The sequence below is a fragment of the Tyto alba genome, unplaced genomic scaffold, assembly GCF_018691265.1.
Source record: "Tyto alba isolate M040663 unplaced genomic scaffold, T.alba_DEE_v4.0 Super-Scaffold_40, whole genome shotgun sequence".
In the NCBI taxonomy this organism is placed as follows: Eukaryota; Metazoa; Chordata; class Aves; order Strigiformes; family Tytonidae; genus Tyto; species Tyto alba.
Window position 1 is genome coordinate 30,101,783 of NW_024881316.1, and position 20,129 is coordinate 30,121,911.

The following is a 20,129-nucleotide window of genomic DNA, read 5'->3' on the forward strand; positions in this document are numbered from 1 at the left end:
TTCCTTCTCTTCTTCAGTAAAAGAAGAGCAGAACTGACTTTTTCTATAGTGATATTGCCCAGTAAGGATAAGGATGTTTAAATCCTTTTTTAATGTCACCTTGCTAAGGAAGATCTCACTCACTTGAAATACTGCATCTTGTAAGTTTGTGTTGCAGCTGTATGTACCTTCCTAACCCCAGCCAGATCCATGCCGTATTAGACAATGCATGCATATCTATTAATGGAAATGCTGCTCCAAAAAGCACACATTGGAAAGGAGAGGACAGGAATGAGAGGTAAGGAATTACTGTTAGGCCAGTTTTACCAAGCTGTCATTCAGCATGTCTGCTCTGAAAATCAAATAATACAGAGACACTTGAGCTAGCATGTGTCCTGTAGACAGTAGTTTAGCCATGGTAACAACAAGGTGCTTCTGCCTAATATGATTATACCATTTTCAATTCTGGTGCTAGCTTGCCTCTCTTAGACATATCTTTATCACCCCTGCTGTGAAGCATCTGTTACATGTAATGTGATATCATCTTCAGGATTTATATATACCTTACCTATAATATCGGAGTAATTTGTTTTATATCACTTTAACAGGGTTCTCTCGAACACAGAGAAATGAGCTGAAGTGCTCTCTTCATGCCTAATTATTTTGTGCTTGGGCACTGTGACAAATGCTATAGAGATTAGTAGTGAGTTTATAAGGTACATTCATCTGTTTCTTATAAGCAGTTTATTAAACACAATGTGAAATTTCAGAGGGGAACATAAAACATTTTGAGGAGGTGGTCTCTAGGCTAGTGATTACAGTTTGTTTACGTGAAGGATTCTAATTATAAAGCAGTGAAAAAAATACTGTAGAGATATTCTCCTAGATGTCCAAATATCCTAGATGTCCAGGCCAGCTCTCTGGAGAAATTGGGGGTGAAAGTAAAAGAGACTGGAAATTAAAAAAATTCCTGTTTAAGACACCATTTAATAATACAGTAGTTACAATACAAAGGGAGAATGTAGTGGGTTCTCTTCTTAAAAAAAATCCAGCTACCCTGAGTTGTCTCAAAGTAATGTTCTAGTAAGTGAAGTGAGACCAGAGTAAATCATGATTTTCTGTGTGTTCATGTAATTTAAGAACTCTAATTTAATTTTGATAGTGTATGTTTAGTTTAGTTGGTTAAATGAAACTAAACAAGCACTTAAAATTTCTGAACTGCTTTAAAGTATTTTTACTTGGTAGCTTTGTTTTATCTGTTAAATTAAAAAGGTTTTCTTTAAAAAAGATATTGCCTACTTCATCACTAAGTGCAGTTTTTAAAAAAGAAAAAATACAGATGCTCGACTATTGGTGGGACCAATGGATGCTAAATCTTTAATGTGTATGGTAGTCCTGGTTCCAGAGTGAGAAAATTATATGACTCAATCCCAAACATGTTAAGGCTAAAAGGGAAGAGGATCCTAGAAAGTGGGGGTGGACACCCTCTTAATGAGAATAAAAGCTATTCTGATGGATACTTTAGTGGAGTGTGTGACCAGACCATTGAAATGAGATTGAATTGATGCCATACATCTGAAAGCTTCGATAGTTTTATTTTCTGAATGTTCCTGTAGTATCATCCAATGCAGTATAAGCACACTATTGATCATTCTGAAGTTTTATTTTATTCTTCATTTTTATCATCCTGTAGCTCACTTTAAAGATGAAAAGTTTCAGGATTTCAGATCAATACTTTTCTGTTAGAATGGTTTAGCATATGATACCAATAGACCATGCCAACTCTTCATCTGAAAATCCATGATTTGTTCACTGGATATGAAAACAATGTAACTTTAAATTGACTTCAAATTCATAGTGTTGTATGTACATAAAATGTAATTAATGTAATAAATACCAAAAATAGCTCACTTAGATGTACAACACTGATTGCTCTCATGAACGTAAGCATCACCATGTCTTCCATTTATTTGCTAAAGAGAAACTTAAAATAGATGAACACATCTAGCTACACAAATATTTTGGGATGCTGCTGTGCTGAGGACCTTTATGAAATGAGATAAACACACTGTAAAAAAGTGTGCTGCTTTTTCTCAATAAAATTAGAAGTGACTGTCCCCTTTCCACATACAGGGAAAAATAATCCAAATTTTCTGTTTCTGAATACACCTATTAGAAATCATAACAGTAGAAGCTGGTAAAAGACTATTAAATAACACTTTCCTGCTCCACTACTATAGAATTGTGAAGGAATTGCTTTTGATACTGAGTATTGAAATATCTTGATTTAGGTTTAGCTGTTCAACAGTGCTTTTTTTTTTCTAATTCTTATTAGAGTTCATTGGGACTTTCACTGTGACATTACTGAAGTGACTAAGAGGTATCTTTAAAAGTCTCATCTTTTAGCTGTATTGATGTCCACTGTCACTGCTAGTTCTTTCAGCAGGCTTATTTCTTCCAGTATTTAACATCTGATTGATGTTTCTGCACAGAAATTAAACACTTGCTTAATTTTTCAGTAAAGTTTAAATCAAATGTGGTTTTAGGATTATTCTGGTTTTAGATTAGAGCCTTAACAAAAGCTGGTGAAAGGAAATATGGCATTGAAAATACAAAGAAAGTCTTACTAGTTGCTAAATAAATGGATACTGGACAATATTTGCTGCTTTACGACATCTAATACTAGTTTTAGAAGTATTCACTTAAAACACTGACAATTAATCTGATATTCACACACCTTCAAAGAAGGCAACTTCAAATTTTTAAGTGGGGCTGGCATAAATCCAAGTCTGTTTCCACTGGAAAAGAAGTCAAAGACCAAGAATGGTCCTATAAAAGATTATGGCTTTGTTATTTATCTTTCAGAAAAAAACGCGCAGCAGCATCACATCAAGTAGAAAACAGTAACTTGCATTTATTAGGTATCTGGTTTAATTTTTTAATTATAAATTTTTCGCATATACAGCCCTTTCATGTGACTGAATTGTTTCTTATAGTTCTTACAAATTTGCTCTTTTTAGTTTGCAGCAGCAGCAGCAAAAAGAGAATAGCTTAGGAGATAGAGCCCAATTTATTACTTTTTTTTTAATAATTTCTTATAGAAATTGGGTCACTTTATGCATTTTCTTTTGGCTTTTGGTTTTGTTTTGTTTATTTGTTTGTTTGTTTTAATTCTATTTGCAATTAAAATATTTTCAGTTCCTTTGCTTACTTTTTTTTTTTTTTTTTTTTTTTTTAACTAGAAAGATCCCTCTACGGTTGCTGCAAGTTCAATTACTGTTCCAAATACCAGGCCCTGGTAATGATCAGTGTGGAAGCAGGGGGGCATAAAGTGATCGGTTTCTAGGTTTGATGTTAGCATAGATGAACCCCAGCAGTTCAGGTACATGCTATAAATGACATATACTGAAAAATTATGGTAAAATTCAGGCAAAGAGTTCTCCCAAAAAGCTGTATCCAGTGTCATTCTACAAGTTCCTGCAAGAAATTGACACTGAGCTCCTAGTTAGTGATACAAGCAGAAGTCAAGCCTCAGATTTGTTCTGAGGTGTGTGCAGACTGTGTGGAGTTCAAAGAATTTCCCCAACCTTGATCTAATTTTTCTAAACAAAGACAGCACACCCCATTTGGGGATATGAAAGGCTGCCAGAAGCTGTCTGTAACAGCCAAACTCTGGGTACACTTACATTTATAGTGTAATGCCATAATAATCTCAACATTACATCTTTTTCTATTATTTTCCTTATATAACTTTAATGTTGGGTTTTGATTTCTGATTGCTGTTATGGTCTGAGAATAGTCATAATTACTTGCTGCTTTTTGTGCTGAGATTTAATATTAATTACCCTGGCCCGAAAGGAAGAATATATCTGGAAAGGTGTTCCAAGCAAGGTTGTTGAGGTTACTCAGGAACCGATTACGTACTAGCCCAAGGGAAACAAATTCAATAAAAAGGTGCAAGATTCTGTCAAATAGTCCATATGTATTCTCTAAAAATATCTTAGTCAGGCTGGTACCTTATGGGTTCATTAAAAAAATAATAATGTAATAGCACCCAGCAGCACAGCTGTAATGAAATATTCATTAATATTTCCATTGTAAATCACTTATAGAGGAACTTATATAATTGAAAGGTTTTTCACTTGTTCCTCACTGGTAGAATAGTAATCCCGTTGATTTAAATGCATAGCTACTGCAGGGAATAGGGCAGTGTAAGTCCCTAACATGTACTGCTATACGGACACTCCATGTAAACACTACATATAGGTATTCAGTGTCTGCAAAACCATCCATTAATTAAAAAGCATTCAAGAGCAGTCATTAAAGTACTAATGCATGCATGTGAAGCAGTGTTAGAATTAAAACAGTTTTTTCTTTTCTGTGATAGAAAGGGAGGGGTAGTATCCTTGTTTCACATGCTGTTTCACCTTCCTCCCATTTAATTAAACAACAGCTGTCAATTAAAATAACGTAGAATAGAGCTGTATAATTAAAAGTTGCTGCTTTCACTGAATTTTAAAGTCAACAAATTACTTGTCCAAATTGTTACTTTGTCTTGAAGATCTTATTTCATGTATAAAAGCATTTATCTATTAAATGATTTGGTGATGCATATTTTACCAGATAATTACTGTCTTCTTAAAGCTGTCACAGAATTGTGCAACTGCATCTAAGAATTCCATTAAAAGTAAATAAACACAGACCCTCTCCTGAATTGATGCTGCATCAAAGGAGTGCCCAGGTATTTTGATATTATCGTTAAATCCCTATGAATTCTGAGGCAAGTCGAATGGTCTAATTGACTTCTATTTACAATAGATATCTCAATAATGTGTTTTTTTTAGCTGGGCATCAGAGGAGTTTCACTTATGTCTCTATACCTGGCTGAACACTTGTTAATTGTGTTGTTCAGTGATTAAAGTAAGCTGATGTAAGACTCTTACTGCTAAATTGAGCAGTCTTGTTTTCTTCTCCAACCAGTCTACAGCTTCCTTTTCCTGTCTGTTCCTGGAACAAGTATTAGCAAATGCTCATCCATACACTGATCAGATCAGTTCACTGAAAACTAATCCTGCTTTTATGTATATATATATGTATATACACAATATATACATATATTTCAATCACAGATCTGATTGAAGAATTTAGAGAAATCTCATCTAATTCACTGTGGGTTGAATGATTGCTGGTACTGTTGCAAGAAATTATATAACTCTATTTCTCTTCTTCCAAAATAAGTGTGAGACAAAACCACCTACTTTGAAAAGCATATTATATTGAGGGCTTTGTTTTGAGTGTGCCGTAATATTTTTAGCAATGGAGTTTTGACAAGATGCACTCCAGTTTGCACTAAAAAGATGCAAGTATTTACTAATCTAAAAGTTTTTACCAAAATCCATTAAAACTTATTGCCCAGTGTTTTCAGTTATAGCTTAAGGAAATGAAGCTGTTCCAAGCCACTTTATAGCATTTCAGAGTTCAAGGACTGTCTGGACGATACTCTCAGTCATATGAGTTAGTTTTAGGTAGTCCTGTGAGAAGCAGGGAGCTGGAGTCTGTGATACTTATGGGTTGCTTCCAACTTGAGATATTCAATGATTCAAGGATTTCAACCTCTGAGGTTTTTTTACTAGGAAAATATTTCAATATATAAATATCAAATGTATTAATGTTTCTAGCATTTTCATATACCCATTTACAGAGAAATAATTTATGTTCTTATAAATTCTCAGCAACGCTCACTGAAGTGAAAATAGCAAAAATACCTTAAGGGATAAGTAACAGCGTCATCATAATAATCTTTTTGAACCATTATCAACAATGACAGTTATCCAGAGTTAGTCATGCCTCTTACATATGCATGTGCTTGGTAAAAATACCAGTTTCTACCAGGAACAGGCTGAAGACTTTAATGACACACTTCGAAATAATAAATCCCCTAAAGCAAAAAATGGATAAATTCCAAATGATCAGTAAAATGTTAATTTTTTTTTCCTGATGGGTATCACACAATTCTTATTTCATAGAATCATAGAATCATTTAGGTTAGAAAACACCCTTAAAATAATCAGGTCCAACTTGATATTAACCTAACACTACCAAACCCATCACTAAACCATGTCCCTAAGTGCCACATCTACACATCTTTTAAATACCTCCAGGGATGATGACACAACCACTTTCCTGGATAGCCTGTTCCAGTGCTTGACAACTCTTCCGGTGAAGAAATTTTTTCCTGATATCCAATCTAAATCTCACCTGGTGCAACCTGAAGCCATTTCCTCTTGTCCTATCACTTGTTACTTGGGAGAAGAGACTGACACCCACCTCGCTACAACCTCCTTTCAAGTAGTTGCAGAAAGCGATAAGGTCTCCCACGAACCTCCTTTTCTCCAGGCTAAACAACCCCAGTTCCCTCAGCTGCTCCTCATAAGACTTGTGCTCTAGGCTTTGCAACGGCTTCATTGCCCTTCTTTAGACACACTCCAGCACCTCAGTGTCTTTCTTTTAGTGAGAGGCCCAAAACTGAACACAGTACTTGAGGTGTGGCCCCACCGGTGCCGAGTACAGAGGGGAAATCACTTCCCTAGTCCTGCTTGCCACACTATTTCTGATTCAAGCCAGGATGCTATTGGCCTCCTTGGCCACCTGCAAACACTGCTGCCTCATATCCAGTCAGCGGTCGACCAACATCCCCAGGTCCTTTTCCACTGGGCAGTTTTCCACTTGGCTCCTCCCCAAGCCTGTAGCATTGCATGGGATTGTTGTGACCCAAGTGCAGGACTGGGCACTGAGACCTGTTGAACCTCATACAATTGGCCTCGGCCCATCAACCGAGCCTGTCCAGATCCCTCTGAAGAGTCTTTCTACCCTCAAGCAGATCAGCACTCTCACCCAACATGGTGTTGTCTGTAAACTTACCGAGGGTGCATTTGATCCCCTCATCCAGATCATTGATACAGATACTGAACAGAACTGGCTGCAATACTGAGCCTTGGGGAACATGACTTGTGGCTGGCCACCAACTGGATTTAACTCCATTCACAACTCTTTGGACCTGGCCATTGAGCCAGTTTTTTATACAGCAAAGAATACACACCAAGCCATGAGCAGACAGTTTCTCCAGGAGGATATTGTGGGAAACAATGCCGAAGGCTTTACTTAAGTCTAGGTAAATAATATCCATAGCATTCCCCTCATTCACTAAGCAGATTACCTCGTCATAGAAGGATATCTGGTTAGTCAGGCAGGACCTACCTTTCATAAACCCATGCTGACTGGGCCTGGTTGTCCTGTACATATTATGTGATGGCACTCAAGATGATCTGCTCCGTAACTTTCCCTGACACCGAGGTCAGACTGCCAGGCCTGTAGTTCCCTAGATCCTCCTTCTGGTCATTTTTGTAGATGGGCGTCACATTTTCTAACATTCTGTTTCCTTTTAGATTGTTTTACCTTTCAGTCTTCACCCAAATAACAATTAATTAGATGCATTAATTCATATAAATTAAAATAAATTCATTGAAAATTAAGTTTACAAGTGTATATCTTGTCATTCTTTTGAAATCCTCAAACATACAATTTAGCAAATGACTGCAAAAATTAAGGAGTTTTGATAGAAAATCAAAGTCTTACAGAACACAAATCAGTCTTCTGTGAAATCATTTGCAATGGTTACATTTACAGCTGAAAGCTCAAATATTTGTTACAATTCTGTCCTCTATTTCTCAATGCTGGTGACAACATCAAGGCATCATGGTAGCAAAGAAAAAAAAGTAGTTTGTTTCAAGGGAGGAAATCATTGATGCTAATTACTTTAGTCTCCTGCTAAGAATAAACTGTACCACTTATTGTTGCCTATTTGCTTTATTGTGGTATAAGTGTGTTTGCAATAATTACATTGCTGCTCCAAGTATACTCCTTCATCTACTTCTACTATGAAAACTTTGCAAGATGTGCCTTGCTGCAAACCAGATAGCAATGGTAATATGAAATTAGAAGTATATTTAAAAGCAAGCTTAATCATGCTGAAGTAATATGACCCTGAGTATTTCTGACTAAAAAAATGAATTAACCCATCTACAACCTGCCTGAAGCCAATATTTAACAAAAGAGCAGTATATCAACCTGTATTGTCACTATGGCTGCTTTCAAGGTGCAGCCCCAGCAGAAATTGAAAATTAAATTATTATGGAGGATTCAGAGACACTTCCTTCTGAGGACATGACATTTTTCTTGCAGAGATGTAGAAGCAAAGACAGTTTAAAAAAAAAAAAAAAAATATATATATATATATAAAATGGAAAAAAAGGACAGATAGCCTGGGAGGAATACAAAGAAACTGTCTGAGCAGCCAGGGATCAGGCCAGGAAGGCCAAAGCCCTTAAATTAAATCTGACCAGGGAAGTCAAGGGCAACAAGAAAAGCTTCTATAGGTACATCGGTGATAAAAAGAAGACTAGGGAAAATGTGGGCCCTCTCTAGAAGGTAACAGGAGATCTCGTTACCAAGGATATGGAGAAGGCAGAGGCATTTAACTGTTTTTTTTGCGTCAGTCTTCACTGGCAAGGTTCCAGCCACACTGCCAAAGACAGAGAAGGTAAAAGGAGGGACTGGGAGTAAGAAGAACCTTCCACTGTAGAAGAAGATCAGATTCAAGACCATCTAAGAAACCTGAAGGTGCACAAGTCCATGGGGCTGTTGAGATGCATCCACGGGTCCTGAGTGAACTGGCAGATGAAGTGGCTAAGCCATTATCCATCATATTTGAGAAGCTGTGGCAGTCCAGTGAAGTTCCCACTGACTGGAAAAGGGGAAACATAACGCCCATTGTTAAAAAGAGAAAAAAGGAAAAACCAAGAAACTATAGGCCAGTCAGTCTCACCTCCATGTCTGGCAAGTTCATGGAGCAGATGCTCCTGGAAACAGTGCTATGGCACACAGAAAATAAACAAGTGATTGGTAACAGCCAACATGGCTTCATCAAGTACAAATCATGCCTGACAAATTTGGTGACCCACAGTAGAATTACAGCGCTGGTGGATAAGGGAAGAGCAATTGACGTCATCTATCTGGACTTATGCAAAGCATTGGACACTGTCCCCCACGACATCCTTGTCTCTAAATTGGAGGAGAAACATGGCATTGATGGATGGATCAATCAGTGGATAAGGACTTGGCTGGATGGTTGCACTCAGAGAGTTGTGGTCAGCAGCTTGATATCCGAGCGGAGAGCAGTGATGAGCGGTGTTCCTCAGGGGATGGTATTGGGACTGGTGCTGTTTACCTTCTTTGTTGGTGACATGGACAGTGGGATCGGGTGCACTCTCAGCAAGTCTGCCAATGACACCAAGCTGTGTGGTGCAGTTGACAAGCCGGAGGGAAGGGATGCCATCCACAGGGGCCTGGACAGTCATGAGACATGGGCCCATGAAAACCTCATGAAGTTCAACAATGTTAACTGCCAGGTCCTGCACATGGGTCAGGGCAATCCCAAGCACAAATCCAGGATGGGTGATGAGTGGATTGAGAGCAGCCTTGCAGAGAAGGAGTTGGGGGTATTAGTGGATGGAAAACTGGGTATGAGCCAGTGTTTTGCCAATTGACGGGGTTAACACAAAGGACACAGACACCAAGCTAAAGAAATAGGCTTATTTTACTTTAGTTTAAAGCAGCAGAAAGAATAAGCAAGGTAATGTACTTGGTCATTACTACATAAAGCTAGCTATAGTGATTAAGAAAGATGCATCACCAATTGCCCTCATACTTTACCATCACCCAGACCCATGCATCAGCTGGGGAGCCCCGTCACAGCGAAGGGTCGGAGAGCCTTTCCCGGCAATTGGGAAGTCCTACACAGTGGGTCCGCTCGTAGGTGAAGTCTCCGTCTGTGCTGTGAGAGGGTCCGGCTTTTATACAGTTTAACAAACAAATCTATACAAAATGCACAGGAGATATCTGGTAGATTGACATGCCTCACTCAGGCGTGTCAGGATCTGGCCAGGATCCGGGCATGTCTGAGGAGTCTCCATTTTTCTTTACATTTGGGATTTATAGTTACTTCCTGTTGTTTACTTATAGTTTTCAGGGATTGTTCTCAGGGTTGCATTTTACGCTGATAAGATGCTGGTTGCTTCCTGCTGCTGATAAGACGCTGGTTGCTGGTCGGGGAATTCACTCAGAAGTCAACTTTGGTTTGAGGCCTATTCTTTGGGCCTTTTTTGTTTCAGCACTTACAGCCCAGAAAGCCAACTGTATCATGGGCTGTATCAAAAGAAATGTTGCCAGCAGGTCGAGCGAGGTGACTGTGCCCCACTACTTTGCTCTCATGAGACCCCACCTGGAGTACTCTGATCAGTTCTGGAGACCCCAACATAAGAAGGACATGGACCTGTTGGAGCAGGTCCAGAGGAGGCCACGAAGATCATCGAGGGGCTGGAACACTTCCCCTATGAGGACAGGCTGAGAGAGTTGAGGTTGTTCAGCCCTGGAGAAGAGAAGGCTCTGGGGAGACTTTATAGAAGCCTTCCAGTATGTAAAGAGGGCTACAGGAAAGATGGGGAGGGACTCTTTATCAGGGAGGGTAGTGATAGGACAAAGGGTAACAGTGTTAAACTGAAAGGGGGTAGATTTAGGTTAGATATTAGGAAGAAATTCTTTACTGTGAGGGTGTTGAGGCACTGGCACAGGTTGCCCAGAGAAGCTGTGGCTGCCCCCTCCCTGGAAGGGTTCAAGGCCAGGTTGGATGGGTCTTTGAGCAACCTGGTCTACTGGAAGATGTCCCTACCTGTGGCGGGGGGGGGGGGTTGGAAGTAGGTGATCTTTAAGGTCTCTTCCAACTCAAACCATTCTATGATTTTGTGAATATAACTGAATTTCCCAAGCTCTGCAAATAGAATGTCACAAAAAGATGATAAATTGATAGTCCTAGCCAGCTGTGATCTTTTGCTTTCCTTCCTATCTTCTTATCAAAACTTAATTACTGATACATGTCTGATTAGGTTTCCCACTTAGTGGAGGACTTTCTGGATTCATTCTTCTCCTGGTAAGACTTCTTGCTTGCCCTATACTGAGTTGTTATATAGTTGTTTAAAAAAGCAAGAAAGCACTTGCCTGCACTGTCCTCCATAGGTCAATGTTTGCTAATGGGATACAGAATCAGACCCTCCAGGTCTACAGTACCCCACTGTCCCAGGTGGGTAGTGACTATGTGTCATCAGGACCTGATTCTCTTTCAGTGTTCTGTCAAAAATGAGATTTTTGTGTTCGATCCATTTCTTAATGGACGGATGTTACAAACAAATTGACATTAATTGACAACATTGTTGGCGGTCTCAGCAGAAAGCCAAAGGTGTGAAATGAACCACAGGATAAAAGCTGTGATTGTAGAGATGATCTCTACACATCCAAATTTTTTAGTGCTTTGGAGGAATGGTGTGGAGAGTTTTCAAAAGGAGCAGCAGCAGCTGTTTAGTAGACAGAAGGCTTGAAGGTCAGCCAGCTCAGTACACTGGGTCAGACTAACGGACCATCTAGCCAAATAGCTTGTTCCCAACAGATGCCCTCAAGAGAATACAAAACCAGACGAAATACGTAAAATTATTTATATGGTATATTTCCTGCACCTCCAATGTTTTCTGTCATAGGGGCTTCCTGAGACAGAGTTCGTTTTATAGAGAAATCCATACTTTCTTTGGTTTTATCCTACTGTCTTCTACTTCTGATTGTTACTTCTGCTTCTTATATGAAAAGGGCAAGTAAAACAGTGTTCCCTAATCCCTTTGTTATTTACTTTTTTACATACTTTTGTCATACAATATCCTCAAATGTATCTTTTCCAGACTAATGAATTCTTGTTTACTTAATTGCTATTTGCATGAAAACGATTCCATTCCTTTCAAGATCTGCTTTTCCTACAACAAGATCTTATCTTTGAATGTTAATCGCCTATTCATATCCCATTACAGTTTGGAGAAAGTTAATACTGTCTTTCCTCATGTGCATTACTATACATTTATCTACTATATTTTTAGCAGTGCTTTTATCTCTCAGTCATTCGGTATCATGAGCTGCTTCTGCAGCTGTTTGTAGTTTGATTTTCTTTTGATTGTTCTCATTACTTGTGCGTAGAAAACCTGGTCAGTCTGGTGTTCACCATCTTGTCCAGATCACTAATCTATATACTGAACAGCATATATAACTGTGGGAGTCCTCTGATAGTGCCCTTCCACAGTGAAATATTCTTCTTAACTGCTGTGTTTTTCTTGCTATATTTTAGCTAATTATGAATTTGTGTGAGGATTTTGCCTTATTTCACAGTAAATTAGTTAAGAACTTTTTCTGAGGGACAAAAGGTTCTTGGAATCCCAAGTACAACTTAGTAAAGCTTTTCTCGTCCAAAATTAACAGTTTTGGACAACTCTAAAAGATTTGTGAAACATGACCTCTGTTTTCCAAAGTTGTATTTATTTGCTTCTTTCCCGGTTTGTTATTTTTATCCATATGTTTTGAAGGGGATACATCAAACTATCTGTCTCAGATTGAAGTGTTAATAGGACAAACTGATCAAAATGAACTGCTGGTCCTATAATAGTATTTCATTTCTATGCAGTGGTCTTATGGTCATATGTATGCCCTCTTTTGTCCTTAAGAGGATAAAGAGGGGTCAGTGCAACTTCTGTGCTCTACCATAAACTGGTTAGTAGCATATGGCTTAGTAAGAAACAGACATTTGAAACTTGGACCTGTTTGACCCCTTTTTATCCTTTCTCTGGTCTTGGTCATTAATGTTCAGATCATGCAGTAGGGTTTCTGCAGGTATAATTAGTCCAGAACAAGGGGGAAAAAAATAAATTACTCTTTCTTGTGTAATTTTCAAATATCAAAACTTTGAAATTGTCTTGATAAGGCAGATTTTCTTTAGGAGTTTACATCAGTTGTAATAGTTTAGCATTTTGGCAGGAATATTTCTATATTGTAGTATCATAACTTTGGGTTAATAGATTTTGACCAAGTGGTTTTGGCCATCTTTTCCCTTTCAACTCATGAATCTAATTAATAGCTGTGATGTAGATCTTCTATAATTCTAATCTTTACTTACACTGAGATACTTTTTCTTTACACTGGTATCCTACTAAAGCATTTGATTGAAGTGTAAGGGACCAAATGGAAACATTAAATTGCCAGAGTGACCCACTCATTAATTTACTGCTGCCAGTTACTCTTAAATTGCCTAGAATATTACAGAATATTGTTCAACAGACTGCTAAAAGAAGTACAGTGATTAGTTCACAAGAAAAAGACATTTTAATATTGTCTAGATGTTATCTGTATCTTGAGAGTTGAGAGAATGGGAACAATAGGTGAAGGTGCTGCAGAAATTGTTATTTTCTCTTTTCCAATTCTTGGATTTAAATTCAGTGATCACATTCAAGCATTTATGTTTGACTTTAATAAGCTACCTTCTGCTTTATTCTTAGACATTTTGGTTTCCAGACAAGCACATTAGATTATGATGACCATTTTCAACTTCAGATTGCATGTGGTCCTGTCAATCATTTTAATTTATACAGAATTCTAAAATATGCATCAGATTCTTCACTATATTATTAAATTTATACTAAGCTTTGGAGACACCTTAGCCTTTTATGGCTAATTCTCTGAAACAGAATTAAGTCTGTGGACTTGATTATGAAATATTCATACTGCAACAACACCAGGAGATCTCAATCAAATGGAAGCTGGATTGTTTTAGGGATTGCAAATACTCTACATTAAATTCCTTTCCCCAAAGAGATTGCAATCTAAAAGATGCTTTAGTGTTACCAACCCTGGCAATTCCATGACAAATTTTTCATTTACTAGAAAACTGTCCCTTAACCACTAACTCTCAGTCATCCTGTTAGAATGTGAAACTCACTATTTTGATTTATTTAAAGAAGTAAATAGAAAGATCAGCTCTTGCTGACTGTAAGAAGAAGCTATAGGGGGAAAAAATTAACCCTAAATCCTTATGAACAAGAAAAAGAAATAGAAAATTCCCAGAATGCTCTTTATTTTGAGTAAGTTTTACAGCTTTTGAACATCTGGGTATAACAGATCTGAAGTTGTGTCATTGTGTGATTTATTTGCTTTTTTAAGTACCACTTGGTGCATATTTACAGTTCATATGAAAATAACCAACTTTCAACTCCCTCCTCTCCTGTAAAGTTCTTTGTACAATGTGGGACAATTATTTTTGTTTTGGAGACAGCACAAATGCCTAACTTTGACCTAAATATCTATGTCTGTGAATCCTTCTTAGCTGCCTCTCTGTAAATAGTATTGCTATCTTCATAAAAGAGTGAAATGCTCAGCTGTCATGATAGTGCAGAGATATAAATACCAATAAAAACTTTTCAATTTGTCATTTTTATGCATTCTATAGAAACTCCTAGATAGTTCTATTGTTTATGTAATAACCATTTTTTTAAGCTCATAATCATGCTCATAAATCTCAGTTGGTACACTAAGCAGCGGTTTCCAGCATTTACTAATCTGTTTCCAATTTAATTGATTTTTGGCTGTAAACACTATTTTGAAATCGTTAGCAAACAAAACTAGTTACCACCTTTTTTGACAATTTGGGCATAGTTCTATACTTTCAGTCATTGACACAATGATGTAAAGACTAATTCTTGTAGTCTTTACATTAGGATTTTATTTGTGTCTTTCTCTCTCATGACTGTTTGAAGCATGTAGAAGAGTTGCACAGACCAAATTAATTTAAACCAAAAATGTATTTGATGTTGCATTTAGAGAAAATTCAGGACATTTATAACTAAAAACTATTTCCTTTTTATTGTCAATTATAAATATTAACAAAAATATAATTATCTTTAATGTTAATACTGAAATTATGTCACAGGCATAATATAGGTAGCATTCCTTTCCACATGAATGCTTCTTTTCATTTCTCTAATAAATCCTGAGTTTATTGAATAGTTTTATTGCTATGATTATTCACTTCTGAGACAAGCAGAGCCAGAGATGCATATTCATGTTTTTTTCACTATACTATCTGATAAACTGCACTTACTGATTCTCATTTATTCCACACAGGCTCCGTCATCACCTTCTTCACCCATAGCTAATGAACCAAAATACGAGAAGCGCTGGCTAGACACCTTATCAGTTCCTCTGTCAATGGCTCGAATCTCGAGGTACAAAGCTGGAACAGATAAATTAAGGTTTGTAATCTAAAAGGGGAAGCACTGGGTTAGATGACTGTACCTGATATTTTCCTGTGGAATGGTGGCTCTATAAGAATTCTTTGAATGGAGATTTGAAAGTCTTCTTATTAAAAACTATGCAGTCCATCTTCTTGTGAGACTAATGGCATGCATGGAGATTACCAAAGATAAAGTAAAAAAAGGACAACAAATATAGCTCCTACAAACATGTTTCTATAATCTGTTGTAGCTTGGGAATTCAGTTAGCATCAGCAGCTAGTACAGAGGTTAAGCCTGGTGTTATTTTAATTAGTTTTTAAGTTACAACATTTCATTCTGTATAACATCTCATTCTGTATCTCTAATAGAATACTTCTGTATTCCTAAATTCTAATATTGTCAATTAACTCTACTGTTTCTTTACAAATGATAACGTAGTGTACAATCATCATGACTGTGCTGCATATTATTGTCATATAGAAACTCATATCAACAAGAGATTTTCGCAAAGTACATTGTACAAAATTTTGTATTATTTGATCGTAGAATCCTTTCGCATCTCAGAGATCTAAGTAATGGATCATAAAGTAGCCATGGAATAGGATGTCAATGGTGATTTTCCTGGACTTCAGGAAAGATGAAAGCAAAAGTGAAGTTTAATAAAGCTTCAATAAATAATGTGCTTGAGAAAGGTTTAACACATTGCAGCATGCATCAGCTGTTTTCTGCTACCATGTGGTAGGACTACTTCAAATCGACCAGTAGTTGTGGTCCAACTAGTCCACAGTTCTTTGTATCTATGAGAAGAGGAGTTCATTCACTGTTGTTATTTTCCATTTTCTTTATGGGTTGCCCTATATTTTTTTACTTCTAATTCTTTTTAATGAGAAAATTGGAATGTCTACTTGAAGCATCAGGTATACGGGTCACCTGGTACCAGGAGGTACCGGAAATTCATGCATATACCTTTCTTGATCTATGCCAGATTTCTTACCTGTTTCCTGAAAATGACCTGAAAAATATTATTTTTCTAGTAGGACAGTTACACTGCTTTAACTTAGAGCAACTTGTCTCCTATATCAGTTGGCAACTCCTCTCCCAGACTTTGTGTTAAGGCATCATAGGTGAATAATAATAAAATGTCCAGAAAAGTTTTAGGTTCTTCCACAGTCTTTGTCTGAACTCTTAATTCCATTTTATTTAGTCTGTCACCACTTTCTCCACCACTTTCTTCCTTCCTACTTCAGCTGACCAGTTCATGTGGTCCAACCCTTCCCAATCTATCACAGGCTTCCAACCATTCAAGGCTTTGAATTTATCTTGTGAATTAAGTGAACAAATCTCTGTGTGCACATTTAGACATCAACTCAACTTATCATCAATGTTCTTAAATTTAAAGGATAAGTGGAAGAAGATAGAACATTTAAACCCCTGAGATCAGTTATCACCCTGATAGTTTGAAGCAGTGTCACTCCTGTTCTGTGCACTATATGCATTAGATGGGGCAATCTGAAGGGATTCCAGTTCCCAAAACAGTAGTGTGTACACCTTGACAATTCTTTGAAGTAAAACGCCTTCTGATACTGGCTCTGGCTGAGATGGTGTTAATTTTGTTCATAGCAGCCCATATGGTGCTGTGTTTTGGTTTGTGACTAAAACAGTGTTAATTACACACTGGTGTTCTGGCTGTTCCTGAGCAGTACTTTCACCACATCAAGGCTTTCTCTTTTTCCTGCTCTTCTCCCACTCAAAGAGTAGGCTGGGGGAGGGCAAGAAGTTGGGAGGGGGCACAACCTGAGCCACTGACCTGAATTGACCAAGAGGGTATTCCGTGCCATGTAACATCCTACTCAGCAATAAAAACTGAGAAGAGGGGACTTGAGGGGAGCCATCCATTGCTTGGAGACTGACTGGGCACTGTGCTTATGAGAGATGATGTGGTTGCCTTTGCATCACTTGTTTTGTTCTGGATTGGTTTGTTGTTTTTTTTTCCTTTTCCCTTTGCTTATTAAACTATATTTATTTCATCTCATGAGTTTTTTTGCTCTTTCTGTTCTCTCTGATGTCCCTCTGGAGAGGGGTGGGACAGTGGCAGTGTGGATGCTTAGCTGCTGGTCCAGGATCAACCTATTACAGATTCATTTTTCTTGTAAGGATTGAGGAGATTAGTGCTTTCAGTTTCAGTCTTGGAAAGATATATTCTCTTGTGATGCATCTTGCTTCCATATATATTTAGTATACACAGCACTCCTTTATTACTTATGGGTTTTTTTCCTTTTTGTTGTAAACACTCTAAAGAAATATTAAAACATTCCATAAAGTCTGTCACTATCCCATTTAGTTCTACTAAATTCTCCTTGCTTATTTTGGTAAGCCAACAAGAACATTTATATAAGCATTAGAAGAATACCACCTTGAGATTAACTGTGGATGAGGTGTTTCCCATGTTCTTACTAAAGGTGTTTGTTTTTGCCTGAGGGATACCAGACTGCTCTTATCCTATTCTCTCCTCCTCTGAAATACATGTAACATATTTTTACTATTATCCCACTCGAATCCTTTCTTTTATATTTCCCCATCTTCGTATAAGCATAAATTCCAACATTTATCTTCAGTAATTGCTCTCTAAAATCAAATGTCTTCTTTCCGTGAAATAAAACCTGCAGGCAATTACAAGTATAAATGGTGGCATCAATCTAGATAACAATCCTCCTTTCAACTGTATCTACACATCTCCACTGCCTTTCACATTTCAGCCATAGTCTAAAGTAATTTGAACGAGTCCATGACAATTCTGCTGAATGTATCATGGACCCATATGACCAATATGCTAATTTTGCCATTCTCTGAATATTTACTTGGAGGCTATTTGTGAACACTGGTAGACAACATACCTGTTTTATTCAGTATTAAATGAGTCCATGAGTCTGTATGTCATCCTTGTAACTTTTTGTCTCCTTCATGTCGTCATAACTTTGTTTTGTTGCATGATTCATTATATTTTATCCTCTAAGTTACCTCAGTTGGTCTTGAGAAGGTGCACTGTCACCAGAACAGCCAGATTACTTTTTAAGTCTGTGTTGTTGAAGTATTGGAACAATCTCCTGTAGTGTCACATACACTGCAGTGTGCCTTCTCTTCAGCTAGATTGGACAGTATGAAAGGTCTTTTTCCCTACTCCCTACCTGAATTCAATTCAGAGAGGTCTGTATCATTCCCCCCATCAAAATTATCCCTTTGGCTTTTGACATTGCCTTGTAACTAAGCAAAAAATTATGGCTTGTGAAAGGATATTGAAGCCTGACCTCATTCACTTTTCTTCTCCATCAAATTCAAGATTGTTTCATATTTTCAACATTCTTTTTTCTGGTGGTATAAATAAGCTCCAACTTTCTGATAACCTTAGGAAAAAGAAAAAGATTGTCTGTCAAAAGGTCAAAAAGAGTCTGATATGTTACTGAAGGACATCTTTTTGTTGCCTTTATTTAAAAAAAAATACAGTATGACAATGTATGGCATGTCAGCATCTTGCTCAATATTTTTCACAATTTTCTGATTAGAAACATTGTATAGCTAGAGTTGTCTGTTAGACTGCAGTACACTTTTACTGTAGTTTAGATCAAATCTAGTCTAATCTGATCAGATTTGGTTATATTCTTTCTTTTGTGGTTAAACTGTGCATTTTAAATTCTTCTGTACTTTATTTGAGTTTTCCAGTAACTCTGGCAAAAAAGGGCCTACTTTTAGCTCTTCTGTCATGAGATGGCCAGGAACACCTGTATCTGATTGTTATCCTTTTTTCACTATAAGAGAAACGAGTTGCCTTCAACTTTTTATTTCACTTGAATTTTAATTTATTTTTTCCCAGGAAGTCTTAAAACTGGTGACTCAATGACACAAGAGTTTATCTTTCATATATTTTAGATTCTGTCAGCACCATAAATATTAACAGAAATAAGAGAGAATGGGATGGATATTTCCTTCCTTATACAAAAAGAAGAATGAATGAAAATACTGCAGAATGTGACTGTGAATTATGTTGTCCATATTACAAAACAAAAGTAAAAAATTACCCCAGAATATTTATAGGAAAGATAACAAGTGCAGTAGATGTCATTCCCATTCTCAAAGGAAGCGCAACATTTTATTAGCTACTGAAATCACCTTTAATTACTGTATTTCATATTGTTGATACAACTGGAGTCTATCTGAATATTTCTATATAGCATGCTGATTAGTCTTTTTGATTACTTATTAATCCAATACATTTTTTTATTCACTTGCCTTTATAATATAACACCACTACTTATATCATTCTAAACTTTTCACCAATCCATCAATGTCATTTTTCTCCGTAAGAGGTAAGGTAATATATGCAGTGAGAACTCTGTTCTTGTGAATACTCTTAATTGCTTGCTGGTAATGGAAACATTTTTTGACTGTTGAGGACAGAGTTGGTCACTAAATGTGATGTAAATTTAACAGAGAAATAATGAAATCAGTAAGTCTTTCTCTCCCAAAGGAATTTGAAGTTCATTGTAGTTTGGAGTGTTTTTATTTTTCAGATGGAAAAGTAAAGCAAAGTAGTCTTATAAAAGGTGGAGAACATAGTTCATTCATTTATAATCTTTCTTTTTTCTTATGGAATGTCTAAATCCTTATTTGAAAAAATGTATAGATAAATATTTTTAGTCCTTACAGCAGATACTGACAGTACTATATAATTGTTTTTATTTGCTGTATTGGCTGGAGCTTTAAGTGAAGGTACAATAGCCATAAGCTCTTGAACATTATGAGTCTAGAGACTGAAAGAAAAAATTGATTATTTGGAAGATGGAAATTAAATTGAATAAATGAGTGGAGTGGAAGTAATTCAGGCCCAGTAGCTATGAGCCCATGTAGCTATGATCCCAATTACAAAATAACTTCATTAGATTTAGA

General features: G+C 37.0%; 1 protein-coding gene across 2 annotated transcripts in view; it reads left to right on the plus strand.

Moving 5' to 3' along the window:
• Window positions 1-20,129, plus strand: part of SNTG2 (syntrophin gamma 2) — a 280,675-nt gene that overhangs the window by 183,252 nt on the left and 77,294 nt on the right. For both annotated transcript variants that reach the window (XM_042803276.1, XM_042803277.1), the window contains one exon: window positions 15,079-15,206. In XM_042803276.1, the coding sequence (XP_042659210.1) occupies window positions 15,079-15,206 (128 nt within the window). The remainder of the gene's footprint in view (window positions 1-15,078; window positions 15,207-20,129) is intronic.